Source organism: Vipera ursinii, assembly GCF_947247035.1.
Source record: "Vipera ursinii genome assembly, chromosome: Z".
NCBI classification, from domain to species: domain Eukaryota; kingdom Metazoa; phylum Chordata; class Lepidosauria; order Squamata; family Viperidae; genus Vipera; species Vipera ursinii.
Genome location: NC_139517.1, coordinates 91232649 through 91247792, shown reverse-complemented (window position 1 = coordinate 91247792; position 15144 = coordinate 91232649). Strand labels below are relative to the sequence as shown.

General features: G+C 37.7%; 2 protein-coding genes across 2 annotated transcripts; one reads left to right on the top strand and one right to left on the bottom strand.

The window, feature by feature from the left end:
- Window positions 1–261: 261 nt before the first annotated feature.
- On the top strand, window positions 262–8161 carry IL6 (interleukin 6; the record flags this gene model as incomplete). The annotated part of the gene is made up of 5 exons (XM_083379024.1): window positions 262–280; window positions 362–558; window positions 2245–2358; window positions 2612–2746; window positions 4160–8161. 5 exons carry the CDS (start codon window positions 262–264, stop codon window positions 4325–4327), a joined length of 633 nt encoding a protein of 210 aa, XP_083235150.1. The 3' UTR covers window positions 4328–8161.
- Window positions 7964–15079, bottom strand: TOMM7 (translocase of outer mitochondrial membrane 7). Its single transcript, XM_083376238.1, has 3 exons — window positions 14907–15079; window positions 11272–11320; window positions 7964–8159 (listed from the first exon to the last, which is right to left on the bottom strand). The coding sequence occupies exons 1-3, from the start codon at window positions 15007–15009 to the stop codon at window positions 8144–8146; spliced, it is 168 nt and encodes a 55-aa protein (XP_083232364.1). The 5' UTR covers window positions 15010–15079; the 3' UTR covers window positions 7964–8143.
- Window positions 15080–15144: the final 65 nt, after the last annotated feature.

The window sequence follows — 15144 nt, the reverse complement described above, 5'->3', positions numbered from 1 at the left end:
TTATTTAATAAATTAAGCCCACTAAGAATTCCGATCTGGGCACCAGCTTTTGCTGTACTCCTATTTCCTTCCTCTGCGATGTAGTATTTTTTTTTAAAAAAAAAACCTGTTCTATGTTAACTAACCATGGATTTTCCCAGAGCCTTTCAATAAATACAGTAGATTCGAAATGTGGCACCACTCATTCAGCCCTTCAGCCACCCAGACTACAAAGCTTCTTGCCTATTTCAAAAAAGAAAAAAGATTTAAAGTCTAAAGATTATGCTTGCACTATCGGGATGTAAGTTTAAAATAAGTTGGGCAAGGGAGCATCTACTTGGCCGAGGAAGACCTGTTCATTTCCTCTTTTCTATTTCATCAGGCTGTTCCTGGGCTGCTGCTGCCCTCCTGCTGCTGCTTTTTGGAGCCCACGCTTTCCCTATCGGAGATTCCTCCGGAGAAGAGGAATTTGGCGAGGATCCCTCCTCCAGAACTTCGGCAGCCGGGCGCGTCCAACTGAACGCCCAGACAGAGTTGGCTCTTTGGTTACAAGGCACTGCGGCGAGGTGGAATCAAGAGGTGAGTTCGGGCGCACAGTAAGGAAGTCTGAAGGTTGCTCTTTGTCGGGAGCCGAAAGAGGAGCGTGGCCCTTCTTCTGAGCTGAGCTCTTCTGACTTTTAACAAGGAAAGGAGCTTGCACCTTTTCTTGGAAGAGCCGAGAGTCGTTTTGATTCCCGTGCTTAGATAACTTTGAGCCTTGCGGCATGAAGCTTGCTGATGCGCGGGATGGGGTTTGTACTGGCTCGCCAATTAGAGTCCGATCTTTGCCAGAGAAGCTGGTGAGTTACCTAGGACAGCATTTATTGCAAGCAAGAAAAAGAAAGGCAAAGCCTTGAGGGGGATCCAACAACTTGCTCGAGCATTCTTTACAGACACCCCCAATCCCATCTCTTATACGAACTCGAAAGTTTCCATAGTTTCATGGTCCCGTCAAAGGATTGCTTTAATATGCTTTTTTGGGAATATACCAATATTATCATCTAATACCAGTGATTGGTTAAAACATCTGCTAATCGTGTGGCCGTTTAAACAGAAATTGGTTTATTATGAAATAAAATTTCAGGAATCACTTCCTCAGACGGATGGATCTGAGCCAGTGGATTGTGATACAAACGAGTTTGGTTAGTTTTTCTAGCGACTTAAAATCCTTTGCTGTTTTTGCTGCACAAAGCAATCACAGTCCTTTCTTGAAGCAAAAGCTATGCTCTTTCAGTTGCTGGATTAAGTATACAGCAGTGTAGTCATTATAAAAGTTTGTACAGTTTGTCCGTATAAGGATTGTATCCTTTTTTTCCCAATTAAAAATAAAATCAAGTAAGTTTAGTTTTAACATTCAACTAAGCAAAGATAATTCTGGGAATTTTGTAGTAGAGGAACTCAAGAGGAAGTTACCTTCTGTATGGTTCACTTCTCAGGCATGTATGTTTTCACTTTCATTTTTAAAGGAATGGTTTGTTTTTCATAGCACTTCTAGATTGCTCAGTGTATCAGATGCCCATTCTTTACTTATGTAGTATTTGCTTGTGGGTTAGAGCAAAGGTCTTCAAACTTGGCCCTTTTATGACTTGTAGACTTCAACTCCCAGAATTCCTCAGCCAGCGTGCCTGACAGGAATTCTGGAAGTCCGCAAGTCATAAAAGGGCCAAGTTTGAAGACCCCTGATATAGAGCAACCTATTTTAAACTCAAAACAGGCGATGGGGTGATTGGATTCTTCATCTCCTCCCACAATCAGTGCTGGCTATTTATTTGCAACAGCAATCTATAAGGTTATTTTTCATTGCAGAACATACTTGCACAGCACAGAAGAAAACTAATCATATTAGTTAAAATTCTTAAATAAATTTTGTGAGGTTAGTGTAAAACTTAGCACAACCATTAGCAATACAAATGGCAAACTATTTCAAATTTCAAACCTTACTGTTTGAACGTAAGGTAGGTAGAACATTCCAGATTTCTGCCTGCTGCTAAAATTGTCAAATGTTACATGTTACATCTTACTTTACTAGATGCACCATCAGACTTCCAGATATGCAAGGTTTACCATTCTTACGTTTCCTAACTACCATGGCTTGGAATTCTAGTAACTATAGTTCCAAAACAGTTTGATTTGAAGAGATTAATATAGACAGATTGAAAGAGTCAGAAAGCCATATAAAACTATGGTGGATCACCTGCAAACAATTATATCTTTATGTTTTACCAGCTGTGCAAGGAACAAAATGCCTGTAAAGGTACATTGGAAATCATGGCACAAAATAATCTCAACCTTCCAAAGATAATTAAAGAAGATGGATGCTACCAGCCTGGATTCCAAAAGGCAAGTTGAATATTAATATACATTGGAAAGGTTTATGCTTTTTTTGTAATATCTTTTGAAACATTTTGTACATCTGTTTCTCCAAGACCTCATTTCTCTTTCTCCTCAGCTTGGAGATGTTTTTTTTTACCTAAGATATCATTATTTTATTCATTCAATATGTAGTTAATTACATTTAGATATAATATAATGTGCTATAAAATATTTAATTATCTATTGGAAATAACAATACTTTTTGTTTTCATTCATTTAGGAAAATTGTCTAAGAAAACTTTCAGGTGGCCTCTATGCATTCAGAATATTCTTAGAATATATAGAAGAAACTACGCAAAGAAGTGTATCTTTATCAACTGGTACTCAGCACCTGGCAGAAACCTTGAAGTCGATGGTAAGCAGTATTTACATTTGACCTTGCACATTTGATCTGCTATATCAAGGGTCTCCAACCCCCGGTCTGTGGACTGGTACCGGTCCGCAGTATGTCAGAAATCAGGCCACAAAAACAAGCGGAGCCTCACCCACAGGATGCAGGCAGCATGCAAAACCAGAGCCCCTTTAGTCTGCAGAAAAAGCTCTCTCCATGGAACCAGTCCCTGGTGCCCAGAAGGTTGTATGCTACTGTGCTATATAATAGTAATAGCTGTATTTTTATTGATTTATTAAAGTGACTTATTGAAGTTGAGTCCTCAACATTCTGATGCCAATTTCAATAAATCACTAAGAATATAGCTATTACTATTATATAGCACAATAACAGTGGCAGTACTACAGGTTTTTCCTCAGCAATACCTTGTGAAATTGTCCAGCAAGAACTGGAGCGATCGTAAATGGTACATCTGTGTCTCACTTCAACTGGTGATCTGATAGAATACTGATACTGAAAAATATAAATGCCTGGCAGAATGAGCAAGATCATATTTCTTCAGTTCATTCTCAATGTCTGAAATTGAAATGTTGTCTAAATATACAAATCTTCAGCTCTGAAAAAAATATCACTTTGATCAACATGCATGTTATCAGACTACAGAAAATTATGGGTTATTTTTAATGAATTATTTCTTAAATCCGTTGTTAATCCCTGCTTTGTATGGCTGTTATAATAATTAACTAAATCTCTAATGGGTAAATTTGGACTGTAGATTTTTATCACTCTCAAAATGGCTGCCACAGGAGTACTGGCGTAATTACAGTGACAATGGGCATAATTGCTGCATTGGTTACAATAGTTTTATTATTTATTTATTACTCAAGGCAGTGAACATAACCAACACTCCTATTTTCCCCACAACCACCGTGACATGGGTTGGTTGAGAATGACTGGCCCCAAGTCATCCAGCTGGCTTTCATGGCTAAGGCAGGACTTGAACTTGGTCTCCCCCTTTCTAGCTTGGTGTCCTAACCCAGAGGTTCCCAACCTTTTGGGCTCCAGGGACCGGTTATGTGGAGAGAGGTTTTTCCACGGACCGGAGAAGGCATGGTTTTGTGTGCTGCCTGCATCCTGCAGATGGGGCTTTCCTTCTTTGTGCAGACCGGTTGCTGGCATGCCGCCGCCCGGTACTGGTCCACGGACCAGGGGTTGGGGACCGCTGTCCTAACCACATTGAGGTATTAATTGGCTTACTTTTTGACTAAAGAATATAGTGAGTATACCTCAGTTAAAATAAATGTAAATAAAATACAATTACCAAATAACAAAATAAAATTTCTTTTCTGTAATAAGTGTAATTTATAGATTAGGTATGCAAAGTATTTTTGCACATAAAAAAGCAACCTTTTTTTTCTTCTTCCCTTCCTTTAACAGATGAACAATCCTGAGTCTGTGAGCATACCATCTCCTGACACTCAGAAAACTCTTGCTGCACAGTTAAGAGAACAGAGAGCTTGGAATATGATAGTGATCAAGCACTTTATTCTTCAAGATTTTACTTTATTTATGGAGACCACATCAAGAGTTATTCGCCTTCTATAACAAGTTAACTGTAATGCCTGAATGCTTTAAATCAGGCATATCAAATATTCACATCTGAAACAGATGTCATGGTTGTTCTCCTGCGAGAATTTATTTTTTAGATATATACTTATTTATGACATTGATATAACTTATTTATGGTATTTAATATATTTATTACATATTTTAATAATTTTACTTCAAAACTTAATTTAATTTTAATAAATAATGTATAATTATATTTTTATGAAACAATTTAATATATTAAAATATTTTTAAAAGGAAAAAATCATGTGAGTTTATATAATGGAAGCAAAATGGAAGCAAATGTCATCTCCACACACTGCAACTGTATTGTAGACCTATGCCATTTCTACTTTGAAATTATTCTAAATATTTATTCAACATTGTCATTCCAAAAGTAATATTCAAAGAGAAACTTTGTAGTCACCAACAATCTAGGATAAATCATTTTTTGCCGTATCTGTTTTCATTCAACTATCCTGGAACTATTTAAATAGATATTTCATAGAATGAGAGTTATATCAATTCAAGATTGCAAACTACAACATTCCAGACAAATGGCAATCTAGACTTTGCTTGATAGCAATAAATTATCTGTCTTGATAATTATTTCCACTTTAAAACTTTACTTTTTTGTCTTAAAACATTCTATAAGAATCTACCTTCCTACAATTTAAATCCATTATCCCACATACTGTATTTTAGAAGAACAGAAAAAGCTAGTCCTGACCTTTTCCTATGTGACATCCTTTAAAATATTTAGAGTGCTATTACAGGTGAAACTCGAAAAATTAGAATATCGTGCAAAAGTTCATTTATTTCAGTAATGCAACTTAAAAGGGGAAACTAATATATGAGATAGACTCATTACATGCAAAGCAAGATAGTTCAAGCCGTGATTTGTCATAATTGTGATGATTATGGCTTACAGCTCATGAAAACCCCAAATCCACAATCTCAGAAAATTAGAATATTGTGAAAAGGTGCAATATTCTAGGCTCAAAGTGTCCCACTCTAATCAGCTAATTAAGCCATAACACCTGCAAAGGGTTCCTGAGCCTTTAAATGGTCTCTGTCTGGTTCAGTAGGAATCACAATCATGGGGAAGACTGCTGACCTGACAGTTGTGCAGAAAACCATCACTGACACCCTCCATAAGGAGGGAAAGCCTCAAAAGGTAATTGCAAAAGAAGTTGGATGTTCCCAAAGTGCTGTATCAAAGCACATTGATAGAAAACTATGTGGAAGGGAAAAGTGTGGAAGAAAAAGGTGCAGAAGCAGCAGGGATGACCGCAGCCTGGAGAGGATTGTCAGGAAAAGGCCATTCAAAAGTGTTGGGAGACTTTCACAAGGAGTGGACTGAGGCTGGAGTCAGTGCATCAAGAGCCACCACACACAGACGGATCCTAGACATGGGCTCCAAATGTTGTATTCCTCTTGTCAAGCCACTCCTGAACAACAAACGTCAGAAGCGTCTTACCTGGGCTAAAGAAAAACAGACCTGGTCTGTTGCTCAGTGGTCCAAAGTCCTCTTTTCTGATGAGAGCAACTTTTGCATCTCATTTGGAATCCAAGGACCCAGAGTCTGGAGGAAGAATAGAGAGGCACACACTGCAAGATGCTTGAAGTCCAGTGTGAAGTTTCCAGTCTGTGCTGATTTGGGGAGCCATGTCATCTGCTGGTGTTGGTCCACTGTGCTTCATTAAGTCCAGGGTCAACGCAGCCGTCTACCAGGAGATTTTGGAGTACTTCATGTTTCCTTCCGCAGACGAACTTTATGGGGATGCTGACTTCATTTTCCAGCAGGACCTGGCACCTGCCCACACTGCCAAAAGCACCAAAACCTGGTTCAATGACCGTGGGATTACTGTGCTTGATTGGCCAGCAAAGTCGCCTGACCTGAACCCCATAGAGAATCTATGGGGCATTGCCAAGAGAAAGATGAGAGACATGAGACTGAACAATGCAGAAGAGCTGAAGGCCACTATTGAAGCATCCTGGTCTTCCATAACACCTCAGCAGTGCCACAGGCTGATAGCTTCCATGCCACGCCGCATTGAGGCAATAATTGCTGCAAAAGGGGCCCAAACCAAGTACTGAGTACATATGCATGCTTATACTTTTCAGAGGTCCGATATTGTTCTATGTACACTCCTTGTTTTATTGATTGCATGTAATATTCTAATTTTCTGAGATTGTGGATTTGGGGTTTTCATGAGCTGTACGCCATAATCATCACAATTATGACAAATCACGGCTTGAACTATCTTGCTTTGCATGTAATGAGTCTATCTCATATATTAGTTTCCCCTTTTAAGTTGCATTACTGAAATAAATGAACTTTTGCACGATATTCTAATTTTTTGAGTTTCACCTGTATATCCCAACATCCTACCATCTTTTCCTCAAGATTAAATATACCTATATCCTTCAATCTTTTTTCATAGGTTTAATTTCTAATCCCCTACTCATTTTCATTATCACAGAACATGTTCCAAGACTGGATGTAGAATTCAATACGTGACAATATATTATTCTGTCCAATACAAAATAAAGTGGAGTAATTACTTTTTGCGACCAGCAATTATATTTCTGTTGATGCAGCATAAAATTACCCTTTCTTGCAGCCACATTATATTTCTGGCTCATATAGGTTTACAACCAACTACTATCTACTTATCTGGCTTAAGTTTTGTTATTATTAGCGTATTTCTACAAGCTCTTCACATTCACTACATTTTTTTCTATTCCTTGGATAATAGCTAATCCTATCCAATTTTATATAATCTTTAAGTAACTTTAAGCTATGCGGCAATAGTTTCTGGCTGAAAGTCCTTCAGGCCTTTTGTCTGCTGTCCACTCCAGTGTTACCGCAGCCTCACTAGGCACTAAATGTAGAGATCAATGTGCCAAATGTAATCTGCTATTCTGCCACCACAGATCTGCCATTATTTTTAATTTATCAGGATGGCCCTCTCTCCATTACGTTATTCAAGCCTGGCCTGCACTAATGCTAGGCAGGTAAAAAGACCAGGGAAAAATAGCTTTTCTTGCAATTTATTTAGATTTATGCCACATCTTTGAATATTCCAGAAAATCAAAAAATTCACTTGACCTTTTGTATAGTTAATAATTTTGCCAAGGATTCTGTTAGGATTCTTGAATGAGTTCAATGGATTTGTTAACATTAATGAAATCAGTTAATTTAGCATAAAGCTGCGCTTCCCAATCTTTTCCCTTTATTACCCAGAAATGCTTATCAGGAAGTTCTTTTTACTCAATATAGATAAAATACTTTAAGCCAATTTAAATGTCCTGTTATGATTGGGTAATCAGTTTGTGTATCATTACCCAAAGAAAAAACACCTTTATCCAATTTTGGGTAATTAACCCAAGTTTGGGAAGCACAGGTATGAAGAATAATATATTGCATTATTTTCCCTCATTAAAAATAACATCTTGCTCAACTGATGGTGAGAAAAAAATTAACACTTCAGATTCTAATTATTATAAAGACAAGACTCAATCAAATCCAAAGTCACTGACAGCTGACTAAATAAATAAATTCATCCATCTTGAAGCACACATAAAAGACATGCTTTTTTCTGGAAAAAACAATAGTTTGGCTCAATATAATTTTTAAAATCTAAATATTTATTCCAACAGAAATAGCAAATACATTACACTGACAAAAATGTCATTTACATGTTATCAGACAAACAGCTGGCCTGTAGTATTGCATAAGTGTCCTTCTAGTCTTCGGAATGTATTCATCTTCAAAGACATACTCTCAAAATACATTGGTTAATTCCTTCAACCCCAAAGTAGACTAGGAGAAGGAAAAAAAAGAACAAAATTGGTCAGTGAAATTGAAACAGCTACAATATGTAAATATCATGTCCAGTATCTTAATCACTGAGGCATAATGTGATGACTACTTACTGTGTTTTCCTGAAAGTAAGGCCTACCCCCAAAATAAGTGCTAGCTTGATTTTTGGGGATGGGCCTAATATAGCTTTACCCCAAAAATAACCCCTAGTTTTCTAAAAATCTAAAAAAAAAAACCCTAGTTTTTCTAAAAATAATAACCCCTACCCTAAAAATCAAGGTAGGATAGGGTAGGGGTGTAGAGCTGCCCCACGCGCCCTGCACCACTTACCTTGCAGCCAGGCCTCTCCTCACTGGCCCACTTCTTCTGCAGCATCTTTTGCAGCCAGCCTGCATTTCTCAGTCACAGGCCTTTTCAGAAGGCCATTGCATCCGAGAATTTAGCTATGGATTCAGTCCATAGCTTGGTACTCAGCTGCATTGGCCTTCTAGAAAGGCCGGACTGCGAAATACAGACCGGTCTACAGCTGCAGAATGAAGCTGCTCCTTTGGCCAGAAGAAGTGGACCGGATGGGCAGGGCTGTCAGTGCCAGAGGCAAGTATAAAAGACACCCCCTGAAAAATAAGACCTGGTCCCTCTTTTGGAGGCAAAAAAATAAGACCCTATCTTATTTTCAGGGAGACAGGATAGAAGTAACCTCCACTGAATTCATTGTTTCAAAATGGTGGGAATACACATTATCAAACCTTTATTACTCTAAGGTAGCAAGCACAATAAAATACATAAACATGTAGATTTCCCCAAGATTGTCCGCTAAGTGACAGGTAATCTCTTTTCTTCTACCAACAAACACTTGATTATGCCACCAAAGCTGGCTATTTGGCTGCTCATCCCCCAGATCTGACTGGGAGCAATTAAGAACGTCCCAATGCAACCCTAGGATGATCTCCATGTAGAGAGATCTTGATCGCAATTCTAGGTAGGAGCGATCAGAGGGTTGAGTCTTTCATCTTTTCTTCTCAGCTGTTTATTTAAGCATGCCTTGTTTTTAAATGCACCTTTAAAATTTTTTTTACTTTTTATCTATCTTAGTTTGATTGGACGAATGGTGACCAATTGTATAAGTTTCTGAAAGAAAATCACTTTCTCCCAATCCTACGAAGCACTTCTGAAAAACCTCAACAAGAAAACTGCCTCCAAGAATTGGACACAATTAAACAGAAGGAAAAACAAATTTATGTTAACCATTATTTTTTAAACAGAATGCAAATATAATTTAAACATGCTTCTGTACACAATTTAAATACAGACTCAATTTACAAAAATTATTCCAAGATACAAAAAGAAAACAATTATGTGCATGTTAATATTAATTTAAACAAAGCTTTTTCTGAATTAAAGACTCAATTTGATCATTGATAATTTAGAGAAGAAAACTACATGTCTGTTAAATCATTTTAAATTATTTACATTTGAGGTAAGATTAATCTTCCATGGAAATAGACATTTCAAATTTAACAGATTATATGCATCATATTTAAAATATCATAGGCATATGACAAAATATATAACTGAAGGAGCCAGCATGTGAAGATTTAAACAGATAAATGAAATAAAAATAATTACAGTAGTTTTAAATATTAATTAGACCATAAGGTAAAGGTAAAGATCCCCCCGCACATGCATGCTAGTCGTTTCCAACTAGGGGCCGGTGCTCATCTCCATTTCAAAGTCGAAGAGCCAGCACTTGTCCAAGGACGTCTCCGTGGTCATGTGGCTGGCATGACTAGATGCCAAAGGTGCACTGAATGCTGTTACCTTCCCCGCATAGTGGTCCCTATTTTTCTACTTGCATTTTTACATGCTTTCAAACTGCTAGGTTGGCAGAATCTGGGACAAGTAACAGGCGCTCACTCTGTTATGTGGCACTCGGGATTCGACCCGCCAAACTGCCGACCATCTGATCGACAAGCTCAGCGTGCTAACCCACTGAGCCACCGCGTCCCACAATTAGACCATAGGCCATACTAAATTGCAAATTGTTTATAATAACAAAAATTGATCAAAAGTTTTAGTGGCTTTGAATAACTTTTATAATGCCAAAGGTGAATATTCTCTTATATGCTGGTGAAAATGCAGCTCACATGAGTAGCTTTACAATGTACAGTGCTTTCTATACAAGTAGTATCATCAAATACTTTTCCTGAAATTCTATAATCTATTCTTTAAAACAAATTATAACACAGGATTAGTAATCATGAGAGCATGTTTTATGTTATTTTTTTTTAATCGGTAATTTTTAAACAGTAAAGTTTTTACCAGTAAAGATAGCTAATAGTTGCAGGTTATTTGTCTTATGTCTGCTCAGAACCTATGGCACGCGTGCCAAAGGCGGCGCTCAAAGCCCTCTCTCTGGGCATGCGTGTTGTTACCACAGCCCCGCCTCCCCCCAGACCCCTCCTCACTAGCAGCCCTCCCGGAGGAGAGTCACTCCCAGGCGTGGCCTGTGCAGAGCAGTGCAGCCAAGGACATGGCAGCCAGGCAGCGGGGACAAGACTCCATCCTCACACCCCGTCGCACGCAGATGATGCTGCGGGCCATGGAGGCAGTGGGTGGCCCTGCAGGTGGGTGGGGTGGGGGCAGTGCGGCATGGGGACAGGCGGTTTTTGGGCACTCAATCTCTAAAAGGTTCGCCATCACTGGTATAGAGTTTTAAGTTTATTTTTATTTTATTTATCCAATTTTGATGTCACTGATTCCAGATTGGCTCTGAGTGGCTTCAGTATAAGAACAGCTGATAAAAAGACAAAATAAAACTATACTATAAATAAACAAGATTGTTAATCTGGCCAACAATGGAGAAAGACTTATTACATAACCAGCAAAGGTCTTTAATGCCCTCCCGAATGCCATCAGGATGGGAGTCCCTTAGATTTCAGGGGCATGTTCATTCATAAGGGAGGTGCCAAGAATTTTACATAATGTGAAGTTAACAAAACTTTATAGAATTTTACATTAGCAGAACATAACAGAACTTCATAACAGTAATCCAGGAGTAATATATGTTGCAGCCTACAGTACTTCGCAAGTGGTATTAAAAGTGATTACATACCTCAAAAAAGTTGGCTCAGGCATTCCAGGATCTGCACCTCTCTTAAAACCTATTTACAGTAAAAAAAAATCCTGTGAACTTTATGAAAATATTACTGGTCTTCTTTATATAATATAAATATAATAATAATAATAATAATAATAATAATAATAATAATAATAATAATAATAATAATAATAATAAAAAATAATAATAATAATAAGAAGAAGAAGAAGTGGTGGTAGCAGCAGCAGCAGCAGCAGCAGCAGCAGTAGTAGTAGTAGTAGTAGTAGTAGTAGTAGTAGTAGTAGTTGGAAGGGATCTTGGAGGTCATCTAGTCCAACACCCTGCTCAGGCAAGAAACCCTATACCATTTCGGACAAATGGCTGTCCAGTCTCTTCTCAAAAACTTCCAGTGTTGGAGCATTCACAGCTTCTGGAGGCAGGTGTTCCACTGGGTAATTGTTCTGTCAGGAAATTTCTCCTTAGTTCTAGGTTGCTTCTCTCCTTGATTAGTTTCCATCCGTTGTTAATTAACTACATGTGTTCTATTGAATATAGTATTTTGTACTTTTCCCACATTCTATAGATTAGATTCACATATTATATTTAGCAAGTGATGGTTCAATACTATGAATTACAAATGCTATATGGAATTAGTCAATTGAAAAAAATAAAATAAAGTCCAAATCACAAAACATGACTTGTAATCTTCAACATATTGGTTAATGTGACTCTCAGAGAAAAGCAAACGCAAATATTGTGGCTTAATGTGTTGTATGAATCCTCCTATTATATGCTTAATAATACATATCTATCTGGGAAGGAAGAAATTAAAAGACCTGATATCTAGTTGGTCTATTTCTTAGCATTGCATCTATAACCACCAACAGATTCTATATTTGCTAATATGATTTTATTTGCTGCTTAGCAGAAGCAGAAAAGAGCTGTCTTAAATACTAGCAAGTTAAGTTATTCACTTAGTGAGACTCTGCAAAGAGCAGATGTACTGCCAACAAAATAAAAATACTTTATTTATTAAATTTACTTGCTTTATCCTCCTATTTGAAATGTTTGAATATTCTAGTAATGTGCTAATTCAGATTATCTTTTTCTCAAGTCTGAATTAAAATAGTTTTTCATGAAAGGTCATATGTAAATTTAGGAAAATGAAAGGAATATTTTAGATAAAAATTCATCTAAATATAATTCTGTATCCAGATTCAATATAGTACCTTTAAAGTATATTGTAAAACTGCTATTCAGAATATACCTATTGTTTAAATATGAATCATAAATTTATTATGTGTACAATTAAATTACCTATGCAATAATTTATTCATTGCACTTTTTTGTCTTAATCTTCTCTCCCTTCTGATTGCCATTATCTCAGATATAAGCTTAATTTACATGTAAAGTACTCAATATAGATATTATTTCAGTTTTCCTATTAAAAATGGAGTGTTTATTTATTATGGCAAAAAGACTATAGGATGTGTCATCTTAGAAAATCTCTTACCAACAATCCTCATTATTATTGTAAACTCTAAATCAATACTTGCAGTGCTTTCACATTCATTTACAGACATGCTCAGACTGGCAAAAAAATCTGATTCACCCAGTGTGCATGTTCCCAGCTAAGATCAAACTAGGAAATGCTCTACCTTCTTGTTTCAGCATTCATACTCATATTCTTAGTCCTATATTTGTCCTACTTTTCACTCCATTATTTATTTCATAGAACATAACTACCACACATAACAAGAATGGACTGTAGCTAGAACTGGAAGCAATATTAAGTTACAGCAGCAAACAGCATTCTGTAACCATTTACAGACCATCTTGCACAAATAAGCTTTGATTTTTCAATATCTATTAGGTGAATCAGTGAATGGGGACACAAACCGACAGTACAATTCCATTATAGTATATTCTATAAGGGCAACAGCAGAGAAAATCAACTCTTGATTGTCTTATCATCATTCATATATCTTCCATCTTTCACTCCTCTCTCACTCATATTTTGCAAGTCTTTCATTCAGATATTTTGTTTGGCTGGATTTGTTCATACACTGACCAGATGGCAGTTCATTGAATGTTCTATTGATTTCACAAAACTACATTACAGTATAGCTTAGCATATTATATGAACCTAGGCACAAATATAGGACTAAGAATATGACTAGTGGCGATCAAACCGGTCAGTCCTAGAGATCAATCCTGACTGCTCTTAGAAGGCCAGATCCTGAAGCTAAAACTCAAATACTTTGGCCACCTAATGAGAAGGAAGGACTCACTGGAGAAGAGCCTAATGCTGGGAAAGATCGAGGGCAATAGAAGAAGGGGACGACAGAGAATGAGGTGGCTGGATGGAGTCACTGAAGCAGTAGGCGTGAGCTTAAATGGACTCCAGAAGATGGTAGAAGACAGGAAGGCCTGGAGGAATGTTGTCCATAGGGTCGCGATGGGTCGGACATGACTTCACAGCTAACAACAACAACAATATGACTAGTCACAGCTTGTGAAAAAATATTCCAACAAACCATAGAAATTAGGGCCTAAAGTGAGATCCAAAAGAAGCCATTCTATCTTTCAATTATTTTTCCAGAAAGCAAGTTCAAACTCTGAATTTACTCTGTGTAGTTTACAAATATGCAAGTTTATTTGTATCATTTTTTTCTTGCAGAATATCTGCAAGACATACTTTAGTTTACCATTAGCTGTCTATCATAATTGTACTCCATTCCACTATTGAGCAATTTCTTGAAAGATTGTGGGCAGAGCTGCATATGCAAAGAATTATCTCCATGTGCCATCTTTCTCAACCGCCTTGAACTTAAAACAAGATGAAAGCCTTTGTGGAAAATGTTATTTTATATATGTGTGGATATATATGGACACATGGACATAAAAATCTTATGAATGACCAGTTCAATAGGCATTTCATATATAGTAAAAGAAATATGGGAAAAATAATTCAAGTCGATCTAGAAATATCCAGAGTTGGGAGAGATGTATAAGAAAGAGATCACCCTTTCTGCATCAACTTCAAATAAGTATCTACTCCATAAGTACCTATTCTGCAGTAACAGGACCTTGGGATGGGCACATCTGATTTAAGGCAGGATATTACCTCAAACTATTAATTCCTGGCAACAAAGTCAATACTTCAGAGATGTGCTGCAAATCCTTTCATTCTTTAATCTATTTTCTTTTTACAGGGAGACATCCTATAAAATGTAAGCATCAGAACTGTTTTTTGTTTGTTTGTTTTGGTTTTTTTGCTGGGCACCAATTCTGTTGACCATTTGGCTGGCTGTTTCCATTATATTTCAAAAAGAGAACAAACAGGACCTGTTACCATTTAGTTCCTATTCTTTGATACCCCAAAGTTGACCTTCTCTTTTTAAAAAGCCTCTTAATGGATGCTGCCTAGAAGGAAACCGACTGAGTTACCGATCTTGCAAATTTAATTCGAAGCGAGAAACAACAACCCTTGGGAGGGGGGAGGGGAAGGCTCATTTTGATCTCAACTCCCCTGTCCTTGTTGTGCAAGGAACGACTGCAGAAGTCTCAGCGAAGGGCAGGTAACGGAGGTCCTCGTCATTTTTGGCAGGCTGTCGCTTTAAGACCCAACTCTCCCCCTCCGCACTGACCTAAATAAAGTACGACAGGGATGAATCCCCAACGGATGGCGAACTGGCCACCTTTGAAGAGGTGCTGCAGTCGCTGCTTAGCTTCCTTGCTCAGCTTCGGCATGGCGGCGGCAGCAACCCAAAAACAGCCGACACGCGATGGCGGGGGTTAGAAAGGCACAACCTTCAGCGGCTGGCCCTAGGGCGCATGCGGGGCAGCCTTCGGGGCGGGGCTTTGCTTTCAGGCCGCTGCAGTCTG